Consider the following 14109-nt stretch of genomic DNA (forward strand, 5'->3'; position numbering starts at 1 on the left):
AAATATACAACATCAACACAATTTAAAATCGATCAACACTGTAACTTAATCACGTGATATAAATACTTTATATAAATATCTATGTGAGGAAAAGCTACTCTATTTACTTTTAGCTCCTAGCTAAGATTAGCTTAACGTGCTCGGGGGTAGGGGGGGGGTTTCCGGGGGAGGGATGATTCCGGCAAACCTGGCAACCCCATCCTTAGCAGACGGTCTGCGGATGCTAGTGAGTTAGCAGCCGATGCTAATAGCGTTTGTTCCAGCCGCTGGAGCTTCGCGAGGAGCCGCCGACACGCCGACACGACGCGGGGCGGAGGGCCACACGCCCGGGGGACACACGCCGCTGTTCCCGGTGAGTAGATCCACCACGAGCCCGCAGCACCTCGCCGGAAACAGCACGGGAGCTAGCGAGCTAACGCGCTGCATGTGAGACGCTGGGAAACAACGAGCACGTCTCACGCTTGTTTACAAAGACACCGAGTCTCTGTGTCTGTCTCTCGGGGACATTCGCCACAGATCCACTGGTTGTTTACTGGTAATAAGATCGTCCTCCTCCGGGGTCGTTACCTGCAGCGTGTCCGACAACGTGTGCAGTGTTTATACCGACAGATTCACGTATTTCTGTGAGTCTGCTCAGATTGTTATTGTCACTTTACTTCATTTACTAACTTGTTTACAGTGTTGAGAGTTTAATATTCAGTCTCGTGAGGAAAAGTTGTGTCTCAGCAGAAAGCAGCGAAGTGTCCAACGGAGTTAGATCCCAGTAACACTGGAGCTTTATGACCCCACAGGCAATTACACGTGTGTGTGTGTGTGTGTGTGGACGTTAACAAGAGCAAAACTTTACAGAGAAACTCATGAAGTTTGTACATTTGTGGTTCAAAGGAGGTGAATGTGTTTTAATTGTTAGATTGTGGATCAATGCAAACTTTACAATGTGTTCCTCCATATTTGTTTACAACGAAATGGTCCGTGAAGCTGCTTTGTTTGAATCTGGAGGAATAATGAGATGAGACATAAATGTAGGACAGACATATATAATACGCAGACTTTTCACTTTCATGTGTAAAGTATGAATGATGTTTTAATGACTGAATTAAAGATACTACTACTAAGTAAACAGTGTAATACTCACCACGATACTGAGCTGTTGGTATAATAACAGTATTCTGACACTTTTTAGTTTATACTCTGTGTACTTTGGTGTAGTTTAAATGACAAAAGGTTCTGGCCTATTTAAACTGTTGTGAGGGAAATGATTGACGGATGCGTCTGTTATGGATTCATCACAAACCATTTCCCAGAAATGTCCTCATTCCCAAAAGTGGTGACGAAATGTGGGTTTTTTTACAAGTAACAACTCAAAGATTCAGGAAAATCAACGGGCCTCATTTTCACTTCATGTACAGAACAAACCCAAATGAAGTGAAACGTTTGAGTTTGAGTTGTTGTCTTCACTTCAGCACGAGACAGTCTACTCAGCTGTCTACACGTTTTAAAATCAGCAACACACTTTCCTTTGTTTCCTGACTTCAGAGAAGAAGGTGCTTCCTCCACTTCACTGCCTGTAAGTGGATAACCTCTGGATTGGGTGGGGGTCCTTCTCTACCTACTAATTTGTGGGCCCCCACCCCCCACCCCCCACCCCCACCCCCCACCCCCACCCCCCAGAGGTTTGATGCCAGTTTTGTGGCTCGGTGCTATGTTGACACAACTGGTCCCAGCCTGTCTTTTACTGCCCCGTCCCGAGCAGTGAGCCTATTTCCACAGCCCTTGGTCTGAACCAGTAGTGATTAGCTGTATTGTTTTCTCTCACAGGCGGAGATCCTGCCCTGAGCCGGAACTGGTGATTGAACCCCCCCCCCCCCCTCCTGTCAGACTAGACCAGCCAGGGGCTTTTAATTAGATCGTCTAAACCCGTACCACTTGTGTAGGCCCATATCTGAAGATTTGATCTACTATATCATTAGGTCTAAGTAAGGGGGGGGCTGTGACCACACGCATAACATGAAAGGAGGAAAAGGGATTTTCTGTCATTTGTGATAAATATTCCAGTTTTTTCTACGTGCCCCAGAAATCTGTCTTTGATTTGAATCCTCTCAACTTGTATGTGTATGTATCTGTGTGGTTACTCCACTGCCAGCGCAGCGTTATCACCACATTTACTGTATTTCAGTCAGAACGGTTCAGTCCTCTGCACTTGGACACTTTCCTACATTCAGGCGAGGGCTGGCTCCTGTGTCGTGACGTGACGTACAAAATCTGCTGCAGAAAGCTCAGTGTTTTTCACATTGACACCGGCGTCGGCTCTTTTCACCAAAAGCTCACGGATCTCGTTTTCTTTCCAAGTTGACGTCTTCGTCTGTGTCTCCTTTGATTTGCGTCCGTCGTGTTAGAAACGCCATCAAGACGCCTACTCGCTGCATTCTCACACGGGCTCTCTGACACTTTCAGGATGTTTTACTAGAGGACTGACTTGTCCGGAGCAACTGACTTGGACATTTCAGTTCTCGCTCACAGCTCCTTTGCATAATTTCAGTTTCAAGTTTGTCTGGAAGCAGCTTTAGAAATAGTTTCTCTTGTTACTACATCAACGGCCAAACTAGATGACCTAAATTATACTTAAGTGACTGGATAGCTGAAAGCAGGTTTAGATTTCGTCAGACCAAATACACCACGGCGACATATCTCATAGTAATTGAGCCAACTGCTTTCAGGTAGGACACTAACACTTAATGATGGCCTTGATTAAATAGATAAGAGGTATATGCACAAACAGACACACACACACACACACGTGCTCGGCACTGCGCAGATGGACACTCCTCTCTGGAACATGTTGCACACGTGCTCTCCGCTGCTGTAAAGCTGAGCAGCAGTGAGTAGCTACTCTGCATTAACAGTCAGTGAGTGTGTTGTGTGAAGGCTCGACGGTGAACCCAGTCCCCGAAATGAGGATGTTTGCCTCCTGAAACATACAAAGAAAAGTATGAGTTCTATAAATATTTATTATTCTATAGGAAGTTTCATCCGGTTGGAGAAGGATGTTAAAGGAAGGGAGCTCATTTTATGTAATCTGGGCTGGACCCTCAGTCAGGGTAGAGCTCTTGTGTTGAGTTTGGTGTGTGTGTTTGTGTGTGTGTGTGTGTGTGTGTGTGTGTGTGCGCACACCTTTGTGTCTTGGTTGGTAGCTGTGTGTGAGTCTTGATTTTGTTACTGGGTTGTCTCAGCCCAGGGGCCAGAGGGAAATGATCCTGTACCTGCCCAGAAGAATGTCCTTCTCGACGCGGCCCAGGGGGACAGAGACTTGTTGGTGCGCTGCTTGTTTAAAGATATCTCTTGATGAGTTTCCTCATGGTGTATCAGCCGTGGGCCGATCACTGGGTCTGTGGTCGCTTGTTTGCAGTCTCTTGTGTTATTGCATGGGATTCTTACAGGTGAGATAAAGTTTTTTATCTCTGCGTACGTGCACTATCTAGTAAACGGGTTGTTCCCGGAGGGCAACACACTCTTTGTAAGGAGTGGTTAATACCTCATCCTTCTCTCTTCACTGAACACCTCCCTTCCTTCCCCCCCTCAAAGTGGAGGAAACACTCCTCTCTGTGAACGCTGTGTGATAACAAAGCCTTTAAGGGGTTGTTTTCCTGAACCTTTGTGTTGTATAGGGTTAGAGAATAAAGTCTTTTTCTTTTTTCCTGCAGTTGCTTTGTCCCTCAGCAGCACGTCTATGTGTAGGGTCCACACTGTATTTGTGTATTATAATGACACAAGCTGTACAACAAACATCTTGTTCCAGTCAGTGGTCTGGTATTAATGTTAATAAACTCAGATGGTGAGTTTTCTTTATTTCTATCCATTTGTAGAATAATGTGACTTCTTTAGTGATTGTCGTCTTTAATATTAAAATGTAATTACAACATGTTGTGGCCACACGGTCAAATTTGGAGATTAATTTCCGAAACTCTGAATGTGAGGTTTTTATGCAGAATATTTTAATTATTAATAAATATTGAATGTTGGAAACTTGCTTAAAAACAACAGTATTGATGCAGATTGTTTTGTAGCCAGAGCTGTGAAACTAACAGACACTTTATTCCAGATCCAGACAGTTTGTGTTTACAGGGTCACAATGAATTTGCCATTGATCTTGGTGATAAGAATTATTGTTTCTGGGTTTCGAATATGTTTGGAAGATGTTCTGCTCTGATGTTCTAACTATTCCTCTTGTTTTGTCTCTTTTTCTCTCTAGAAACAACAACAGGGCTGTTCTGTAACTCTGAGTCAACACCAGCATCTTCCTCCGTCACTGCTCCCGCGCTCCTCCCACCCAGCCACTGCTCCTACTGGTTTGTTTCCTCCAGTCTAACATGGCATCTACGTTCCTACTCTGGCTGTGCCACTGACCTCCACCCTGGACAACCACCATGGAGAGAAAACGCAGAAAGAAATTAATCTAGCTGCTCGGGCTGTTTGCAGTATGGACTCGTTGTTAGAGCTATGGACTTCAAATGCTCAAACTCATCCCTGACGTGGATCCATTTTTCCTCTGAAACCTGCTGCTCAAATTTAAACTCGTGCTTTGCGATACTTTAGAACTCAAAATGCTGCTGGTTCCTGTGTGGGCGTCCGTGCTTCTGGGACTGCTGCTGGGGTTTGTGCCTATGGTCGGGATGGAGGCAATGGGAGAGGGCAGATCCGACTCGGAACACGCCCCCAACTCAGACCCCAGCCCCTCGTCATCCGGCTCCAACTGCTCCGAGTTAACCGTAAAGCTGGAGTTCTCCACCAGGGTCGTGGAACATGGTGAGAGATGGTTAATACTGGTGTGAATGGGTTTAGTCTTGATGAGCTCGGAACCAACTCTGGCATTATTTAAAAGTTGATTCACTCAAGTCTGAAATGAGAGATTATCAGCGGTAGTTATGTGTGACACCTGGTGAATATAACAAAGTATAAGTACAATATAACTATAACAAGCAGATGTAGATCATTACCAGAAGCAAAGTAAACGTATTTTAATTATATAGCACTTTACATAAGTTAAAAAACAGAGAAAGCAAATAACAAGAATGTAAAATGCTCATCATTAACCACACATTAAAGGCAGTAAACGATAATGACACGACCCAAGCGTCAGTTGCTTCAAATCACAGTAGCAGCAGTGTATTGTTTTGTTTTGAGCTTAGCTTAAAACACACCCAATCCAGTTACTCTGCACAACTCGCTATTCAGGCTCTGCCCTCATTATATAGGACTAAGTTATATATGAATACTCATAAAGGAATGAAGACCTGACAAGTTTTTTCCTCTGTGGAAGTAAATCAATCTTAATATTTACTTAATACAACTTAACACACTTATGTAAATCCGATAGTAAATTGTTCAAAAGACACATCAAGTATTTTTTCTTTACTAAGGATTTTCACATTATAACAATTTATTGATTCCAGAAGAGATTTTGTGTTTTTAAAGTATTAAGTTTTGCTCAATCACGGCTAAAAAGAGCTGGAAGTGCTTTCATCGGACTGTGGTTGTAATTAATTGTCACTGCATGACCTGTAAAAACATTGTCCTCGCTCCTCTCTTTCTCTGCAGAGTACATCGTAGGATTTACAGGGTATTTCTCGGCCAAAGCGCGCAGCCTGTACATCAGCAGCGCCCTGCGGAACACCGAGGACGGAGCACTGGAGTGGCACATCGTTCCACGACAAAACCCGGCTTCTGACTTCCCCAGCGACTTCGAGCTGGTGCACATCCGTCAAGCTTCGTCCAGCAGTCTGCTGACCTTGGAGGACCATCCCTACATCAAGAGGGTTACACCGCAACGCAAAGTGTTCCGCACGCTGAAATACATTCCCTGTAAGTCAGTGCGGTGGTATTGTGTCGGCAAAAGCATCACATGGCCCAAGAGGTTGGCACGTCCAGCTTGGAAATCTAAAACTCTGAAAAGATCCAGAAAGCTGTTTGTCTGCTGCGTCTCACAGAATATCTCTGTTGAGTCGGAGGACGCGTTCGTCCTCTCCTGTGTTTGTGGTGGAGAGAAGGATTGTATATCTTAATGTGAAGTGCAGGCCAACTTGGGGGGGTTGATGCACGATTGTGTGTGTGTCTGTGTGAGGATATGTGTTGGGGGGGGGATGGGAAGCAGGACAGAGAATGCCTGTGTTTGCCCACCCTGGGAGGGAGTAGGTGAGTCAGTATGGTGGGGCTTGCCTGGACTGGGGGTGGGGGTGGGGGGGGGGGGGGGTGCACGCCCTGTGCCTGGCACTGGATGAAAGACTTCACTGTGCCACCAGTCTGCATAAACACAAGCAGTATCAATATGGAGGCCATGTGTCCTGAAAACCTAAACCCCTATGAGACAAACTGTGGTTTGTGAACACGGGCTGTACAAATACATGGGATTGGTAGATTGATGAAATATCTGGGGCTGTGGAGTGGAGCTTGTAATGTGTTGTTATCGATTGGGAGTATTTGGATTGAAAACAGTATAATAGAGTCTGATCCCCCGAGAGCATCAATGTGTTGAACGTGGCTGAAGGTAGATCAATCTGGAGATGAAGCTTGAACTTGGTGACTCGAGTATCTCTGAAGCGCTCGTTCACTGCGTTTCGGTTGCATGAGTCAATTTGTGTGAACGTGACGTAGCAACCTAATGAGGCAGTTAATGGGAAGGAGAGAGAGAGAGAACATGTCACCCCTGCGTTTCTCTCCAACCTGTCCTGACCTAATGATCATTTACTCTGTCCAGTGAGTCAGATTGTGATAAGATTGGTTTAAATGAGGCTGGAGTGATCAGCCTCGCATCACCGCTGAGAGATGGACGGAGGGGGGGGGGGGAGATAGAGAGATAGAAGAAAGAGGGAGACACTACTTGAAACCAGGGAGGGGGACATGATGAGCATGATTAAGTAAACGGCAGATTTTCCTGTCTGCAGGAGGCGATAGCGATACCAGAGCATGTTGATGAGACAGGGAATCTGCTGTTTCATTATTTTGTCTCATATTAAACTGAGAGATGTATTCGTCTATGATGAAAGTCATTGAGCTCTGCATGTAAAAGACATTTTCCCTTTGCAGTTTAGCTCAGCTGCCAACACATCTGCTTGTGTACTGTCTCCACAGCATCCGAACCTGCTGAACCCTGCAATGCCACCCGTGGGACGCAGTCGTGGCAATCGTCCCGCCCTTTCAGACGATCCAGCCTGTCACTGGCTTCAGGTTTCTGGCACGCCACCGGTCGCCACTCCAGCCGGCGTCTGCTGCGGGCCATCCCCCGCCAAGTTGCTCAGATCCTGCAGGCGGACGTCCTCTGGCAGATGGGACACACCGGTAAGACACCGATTTCTGCCTTGTCAGCTTATAAAAAAACCATCTGCTCCAAATCTCATAAAATGTGACAGAAACTCAATGATTGCTTTTATTTCTTGGTCTCAGTGAATGCACTGGTTGCTGGAGTAATTAGCGGTAATGAATATGCTTTAAATGTGTGTCTGCAGGTGCGGGTGTGAAGGTTGCCGTGTTTGACACCGGCCTGAGTGAGAAGCACCCACATTTCAGGAATGTGAAAGAGAGGACCAACTGGACCAATGAGAAGACGCTGGATGATGGTGAGGAATGATCGTTATGATGTTATTGATAGATACTAATATCACACAGTGTGATTGAATGCTCTGTATATGCTGTGTATCGAAGCCCAAGTAGGCTGAGGTTGCACAGGAAGCGGTGAACCAGACATTTTATTTCTGGTTAAGCATTTTCGGTGTGTGTGAGAGCTAAAAAGAGACTAATACAGACCGGCCTCTCTTTGGTTTCTCAGGTCTGGGTCACGGCACATTTGTAGCAGGAGTGATCGCCAGTATGAGGGAGTGTCAGGGTTTTGCCCCCGACTCCGAGCTGCACATCTTCAGAGTGTTCACCAACAACCAGGTACGTACAGGTCAAACATACACAGCTACAAAAAGGGTTTAAAGTATTAATGAAGGATTAAATACAAGGTGAAAGGTGGAAATTTCAATAATATTGTAATTTGCATTTTGGAATCTTTGCTGCCGATAAGAAAAGGTCACAAACAAGGTATAACATTTTGATAAGAGCTTGTTTGGGCTGGAGTTCTTTACCTCTTTACCCCATTTCCAGTATTTATGCTAAGCTAAGCTAACTAGCTGCTGGCTGTGTCTTCAAACATGAGAATGGTATCGAGCTTCCAATCTAAATCTTGGCAACAAAAACAAACTAGTGTAGTTCCCAAAATGATGAACTAATCCTTTAAATGGTTTTGTCAGACTTGATATTTTTGGTCCGTGTCTTCTTCACTGTATAAGACGCTTTATTGGATTTGTTGTCAAATGCTCCAGTGCAGCTTTGACAACTGTTGTTATTCTGTCTGAAGCAACAACACAATGAACAGAAACACTGACACACACACTTACACTATAGTAAACACTCTTTTATAGCATCTGTCTAAATAAGATTGTACCGTGTTTGTGTTTCCTCACATCCCAGGTGTCGTACACTTCCTGGTTCCTCGATGCCTTCAACTACGCCATCCTGAAGAAGATCGATGTTCTTAACCTCAGCATCGGGGGTCCTGACTTCATGGACCACCCCTTTGTTGATAAGGTGACGGAGCCACACGCACGAATGACACAGTCACATGGCAGCATTTAAGCTGAACTGATATTTATTCAGCTTAACTGAGCGGATGTTTTAATCAAGGCATAAAAATAGTTCCTAAGCCAAGCTTCCCTTCCTCCCTGTGAGTTACACCCTTTTCTCAGAGTGGTAATGAGCTGCAACATAACAAGCAGGTCAACGGGAGCGAACAGGTCAAACCAGGAGCGTTGGCTCGTGCAGCGTTTAAACTCTGACGGGTTTTCTTCATCTCACAGATGAGCGCAAATACAAAACACCATCTGCTGCGTCTAACACGGAATGTTAAGATATTAAACTTTGACAAAGGTTTTTCCTGATTTATGGGACTTGGGGTGAAACAAGTATTTGAACGGCAGCAGTGTGGTTCAGCATATTATAAAGATTTAAGTGTACTTTGTGACAACGTGTTTTTCTTTCTACTGTATATTATAAAATGTCTTTTTCTCGATGTCAGTGTAGCTGATCTCCTTGTTTGATTGACAGGTGTGGGAGCTGACTGCCAACAAAGTGATCATGGTCTCTGCCATCGGCAACGATGGACCTCTGTATGGGTAAGTTCACCACTTCCATTCAGTCAGTCTTATAGAAACAGACTTTTAAGGAACACGTAATTGTTAAACAAACTAGGATCTATAACTATCTAATTTTTTTAGTGGATACTAGAATAAAGTTAGTGAAGTTTGTATTAAGTTTGTAATTCCACTGAAGACACAATACGCTCAGTTCAGTACAATCAGAGGTTTTACTGTTACGTGCTTGTTTGGTCTGGTGCAGCCACTTCCCTTTGACGACTAATGTTTCCTAATGTTAGCGAAGACAAGGGGAATATTAGTGACTTACACACTTATTAACTAACTCAGTCTTATTGACTTAATGGCTTTTTCCACTTGTGTAACTGCTACAATAGGTTAGAACTTTAGCTAAATACCAAACAGTGTCAGCTTTATTCTATAATTGACCTTTTCTTGTTGCTGTTCAGGACGAGCTGCCACTTCTAGATTTAAGTCTTGCAGCATCATCTGTGTTTTGTGGCTGTTTCATGGATATTTCCCTAGAAAAAAAATCTCTTATTGTTATTTAATTAAATCCTTCTTTAAAAATGCTGAGTTCCTCTTCACCAGTTTGTCCTCTTAATTATCCAAACAATCCCCAAGGCCAACCGGGTTTTATGACCCTGCTGAATATCTGCTGACTCTAACTGCTGTACAAAGCATCGTTAACAGGACAAAACAGGAAAGAGACTCGTACTGTGAACTGTCCCTTCAAGTCTCCTAAAACAAATGTCCTCGCTCTCAGCACCCTGAACAACCCGGCAGACCAAATGGACGTGATCGGAGTCGGGGGGATCGACTTTGAGGACAACATCGCCAGGTTTTCCTCCAGAGGCATGACCACCTGGGTGAGTCTGTGCACGGACACACACACAAATACAGAATATCATTTCTCCGGTTGAGAGCAGACATCTACCTGAGAGATCAACACTCTGCTCCTGACTCCTCATCCACATCCCATCAGCCACTTACTGGAGATTCACACACACACACTTTTATCATCATACTCCACAGCAGACATCTGCTTTGGCATCTGATTTAGACTTCATACTCTGATCCAGACAGCTGCTCTGCCCTCTCAACCACTGTCACTCAGCCATGAAGAGGCCCTCGCTCTGCCGCTCCGCTCTCCTACCTGAATGCTTTAGAAAACCTAAGATCTTTTCCTGTCGTTTTTGCATTCTGCTCAGACTCCAGCTTCTTCATCTGCAGGGCGCATGCTGCCGTCAGTCTTCATCACATACACAGTCAACACTTTTAAGTCTGTGTCAGGCTCATATTCGTAACAGGAGCTGAGCTTAGGCAGAGTCCTGCACTGTTTTTAAGTCACATCTCTGAATAGAGTATGACTTCATGGTGTAGGCGTAATGACATGAACTCAAACATACGTTTAAGTGTGTGAATAAGCACTGGTTCATATTTTTAATGACATGTTTTGTCTTTGCTGTCCAGAAAACAGCTTGTGTGTGTATATAAATATGCATGTGGCAGAGAAACTCAGTTAAAAAGACTGTACAAACTTTTCATTTCTTTTTCATTTTGTGTTTCTCTAACCGTGTCAACCTCTATCGGCCTCCCGTCTCTGCAGGAGCTGCCCGGAGGCTACGGCAGAGTGAAGCCTGATATCGTCACGTACGGTTCCGGCGTCCGTGGATCAGGGATGAAGGAGGGATGTCGCTCTCTGTCTGGCACCAGTGTGGCGTCTCCTGTGGTGGCGGGGGCTGTCACTCTCCTGGCCAGGTCAGTGTCATCATCTGGACTCTCAACCTCAAAACCAAAGAGTCTTAAACTGTAGGAATCTTCTGGAGTTGTTGTTTGACTGAGTGTTTATCCATGTTTTTCATTCTTCATATGTGAAAAGCAGAAAAATGTCTGGATCCAATTTTACAGACCTGCATCAAAACAGCTTTTGTATGGAAAAGTGATGATGAAGAACCACAGTCAACTGCAGTTTGGACTGAAATAATGATATTGATAATTAAAAAGGTCCCAATGGAACAATCAGTGTCTTACTACAAGCACCAGTGTTATATATATCACAACTGGCCTCAATATTTATAAAAAAAAGTGATATTATATCATAGTTTGGTGTTAAATGAAATAAAAAGTATGTAAGAATCACTTAAAAAACGGGCCTCAATTAATTACTTTGTATTGACAGTTTCCACTTTCCCAAAAATATTCATATTGTACCTTTGCACAATGGAAATGAGGCCCCATGGAGACGTGTGGCGCTCTGAGTCTGTCGTGTGGCGGCACATTTGATCATTGTCCCTGGTTCTAGTACATCTGACCTGTAAATCTGATAATTTATGTAGTATAATACTGGTTTAATAACCTCATGTGCGGTCAGTGTAGAGTGAAATGTGTCCCAGAGGGAGAAGGCGTGTCACAGATTTCTGGTTTTATTCTCAGTCTGTATTTGTTCCGTCTTCTCACGTCTCAAGTCCCCTCGCTTCAAAGCTGTAAGTGAGAGGATTAGCTCATGTTGCTGGGCTCAACATCACACCACCTCTGTTGACAACAGGGACCTCGCCCTCTCTCAGGAGAATCACACACACACACACACACACACACACACACACACACACACACACACACACACACACACACACACACACACACACACACACACACACACACACACAGCAGTCCACCCTGTTTTCTCCCTCCAGCACTGCTCTAGATTGATGGATGAGGAATTCAACACCAGTGGAGCTGCACACTAACCAAGCCTGTCCTCCTCTGTCCTCCAGCACCGTCGTGAACCGGGATCTGGTGAACCCAGCCTCCATGAAGCAGGCCCTGATCGCATCAGCCCGCAGGCTGCCGGGCGTGAACATGTTCGAGCAAGGCCACGGGAAGCTAGACCTTATCAGAGCCTATCAGATTCTCAACAGCTACAAACCTCAGGCCAGGTAAATGTCTCGGTGCACTTCAGAAACAAAGATGAGCACCGTCAGGCTTCAGGCACTTTCTGATCGCAGACAGACGTGCACAGCTACACTGTTCTGACATTGTACATAAATGTTGCTCCCTCACGTTGGCTTATACCTGAAGAATTGCCAAACCATGAAGTAGACCGACCCTGTGCTGTCACAGCCTTTAGTCTCGGGAGCAACAGGAGGGTCTTTCTCTGGCTGTATCAGAGTTGACCTTCTACAAGAGTGCTCCAACTCTTTGAGTATCAAATACCACCTGTAGGTTTAAAATGTGGTTGTTAAAGTGGCACAGCTCTGCTCTTCAGGGAGAAAAGCAGCGAGCGAGCTGTTTGTTTATAAACTCAAAGAGAAGCAAACCAGATCAACGGTACTAGTTTTATAGCTACTGATAATAATCAATGAACCTGTTCACAATGTGAGCCAGACCACCTTGAATTGGAACATGTTTTTCTAATCAAGATAAAGATCACTTCTTGATACCAAGTGTAAATGAGGTTTTCCTTCCTCCCGATAAACAGTTATTTTGTAAAACGATCTGAAGCTCATCTGCACATTATATTAAACATGATGTTAACGTGTCCTTGTCTCCTCGCAGTCTGTCTCCCAGCTACATCGACCTGACAGAGAGTCCCTACATGTGGCCTTACTGTTCTCAGCCCATCTACTATGGAGGAATGCCCACGATCGTCAACGTGACCATTCTTAACGGCATGGGTGTCACCGGCAGAATTGTCGACAAGGTGTGTGAACATATAACCCAAATCGAGAAAAATATTTTTTCAGGTTCCTTGAATTGTATTGTTTCCTAAAATGTATTTTCTCAGTGCTGTCAGAGGACATTTGAAGGATGAGTTTCATCCTTGACTGACCTGGTTCAGCTTTGTGATGAACTCTGAGCTGTTAATAAAATGCCGCTCTCTCCTGCTCAGCCCATCTGGCAGCCCTACCTCCCCCAAAACGGCGATCACATTGATGTGGCCGTCTCCTACTCGCCGGTGCTGTGGCCGTGGGCCGGCTACCTGGCTGTGTCCATCTCTGTGGCCAAGAAGGCCGCATCCTGGGAAGGGATTGCTCAGGGCCATGTGATGGTCACGGTGGCATCGCCTGCAGAGAATGATGTGAGTCTTTGCAGCAAACACCTGAGATTTGTCCTAACTGCACCTTATTTTATTCAGTTCTGACCCAAATGTCTCTCTCATCCCTTCCAGTCTGCGGCGGGTGGCGAGCTGACCTCTACGGTCAAACTGCCCATCAAGGTGAAGATCGTGCCAACTCCCCCACGCAGCAAGAGGGTGCTGTGGGACCAATACCACAACCTGCGCTACCCACCCGGCTACTTCCCCCGAGACAACCTCCGCATGAAGAACGACCCTCTGGACTGGTACGAGTGTCCCCCACCTCACAGTTTGATGACTTTTACTTAGTTTCCTGTAACTGTTTGTCCTCAATCATCTCAGTGAAACATTTTGGATTATTTTGTGTTTCCAGGAATGGGGACCACATCCACACGAACTTCAGGGACATGTACCAGCACCTCAGGAGTATGGGCTATTTTGTTGAAGTGCTCGGAGCGCCGATCACCTGCTTTGATGCTAGTCAGTACGGTAAGGGTGCACCGGTTTATGTGAAGACTTTCCACTGGGACAAGTTTTCTCAGTTCTGATGATAATGACGTTTCGGATGATAAAAACAATGGATTGTTTGCGTCTCTGCAGGCACGTTGTTGATGGTGGACAGTGAGGAGGAGTATTTCCCTGAAGAGATCACCAAGCTGAGGAGAGACATCGACAACGGCCTGTCGCTCATCGTCTTCAGCGACTGGTACAACACCTCGGTCATGAGGAAGGTGAAGTTCTACGACGAAAACACCAGGTATTCAACTCTTAAAAGTACTACATGAATGTCCTCAGAAGGTCTCACACGTAACTGACAAGGTTTAGAATAACAGACAATTGGTATGT

At 45.1% G+C, this 14109-nt stretch overlaps 1 protein-coding gene across 2 annotated transcripts in view; it reads left to right on the plus strand.

The window, feature by feature from the left end:
- Positions 1 to 160: 160 nt before the first annotated feature.
- mbtps1 (membrane-bound transcription factor peptidase, site 1) overlaps positions 161 to 14109 on the plus strand; it is a 19460-nt gene continuing 5511 nt past the window's right edge. The window contains exons 1-16 of one of the 2 annotated variants that reach the window (XM_034587793.1): positions 161 to 352; positions 4250 to 4803; positions 5596 to 5859; positions 7126 to 7332; positions 7500 to 7610; positions 7820 to 7929; positions 8506 to 8622; positions 9139 to 9206; positions 9952 to 10054; positions 10795 to 10946; positions 11963 to 12124; positions 12744 to 12888; positions 13078 to 13266; positions 13357 to 13529; positions 13637 to 13752; positions 13864 to 14020. In XM_034587793.1, the coding sequence (XP_034443684.1) occupies positions 4602 to 4803; positions 5596 to 5859; positions 7126 to 7332; positions 7500 to 7610; positions 7820 to 7929; positions 8506 to 8622; positions 9139 to 9206; positions 9952 to 10054; positions 10795 to 10946; positions 11963 to 12124; positions 12744 to 12888; positions 13078 to 13266; positions 13357 to 13529; positions 13637 to 13752; positions 13864 to 14020 (2276 nt within the window). In that variant the 5' untranslated portion in view covers positions 161 to 352; positions 4250 to 4601. The remainder of the gene's footprint in view (positions 353 to 4249; positions 4804 to 5595; positions 5860 to 7125; positions 7333 to 7499; positions 7611 to 7819; positions 7930 to 8505; positions 8623 to 9138; positions 9207 to 9951; positions 10055 to 10794; positions 10947 to 11962; positions 12125 to 12743; positions 12889 to 13077; positions 13267 to 13356; positions 13530 to 13636; positions 13753 to 13863; positions 14021 to 14109) is intronic. The other variant, XM_034587792.1, reaches the window with a different exon arrangement.

The sequence above is a fragment of the Hippoglossus hippoglossus genome, chromosome 6 (genome assembly GCF_009819705.1).
Source record: "Hippoglossus hippoglossus isolate fHipHip1 chromosome 6, fHipHip1.pri, whole genome shotgun sequence".
Classification (NCBI taxonomy): domain Eukaryota; kingdom Metazoa; phylum Chordata; class Actinopteri; order Pleuronectiformes; family Pleuronectidae; genus Hippoglossus; species Hippoglossus hippoglossus.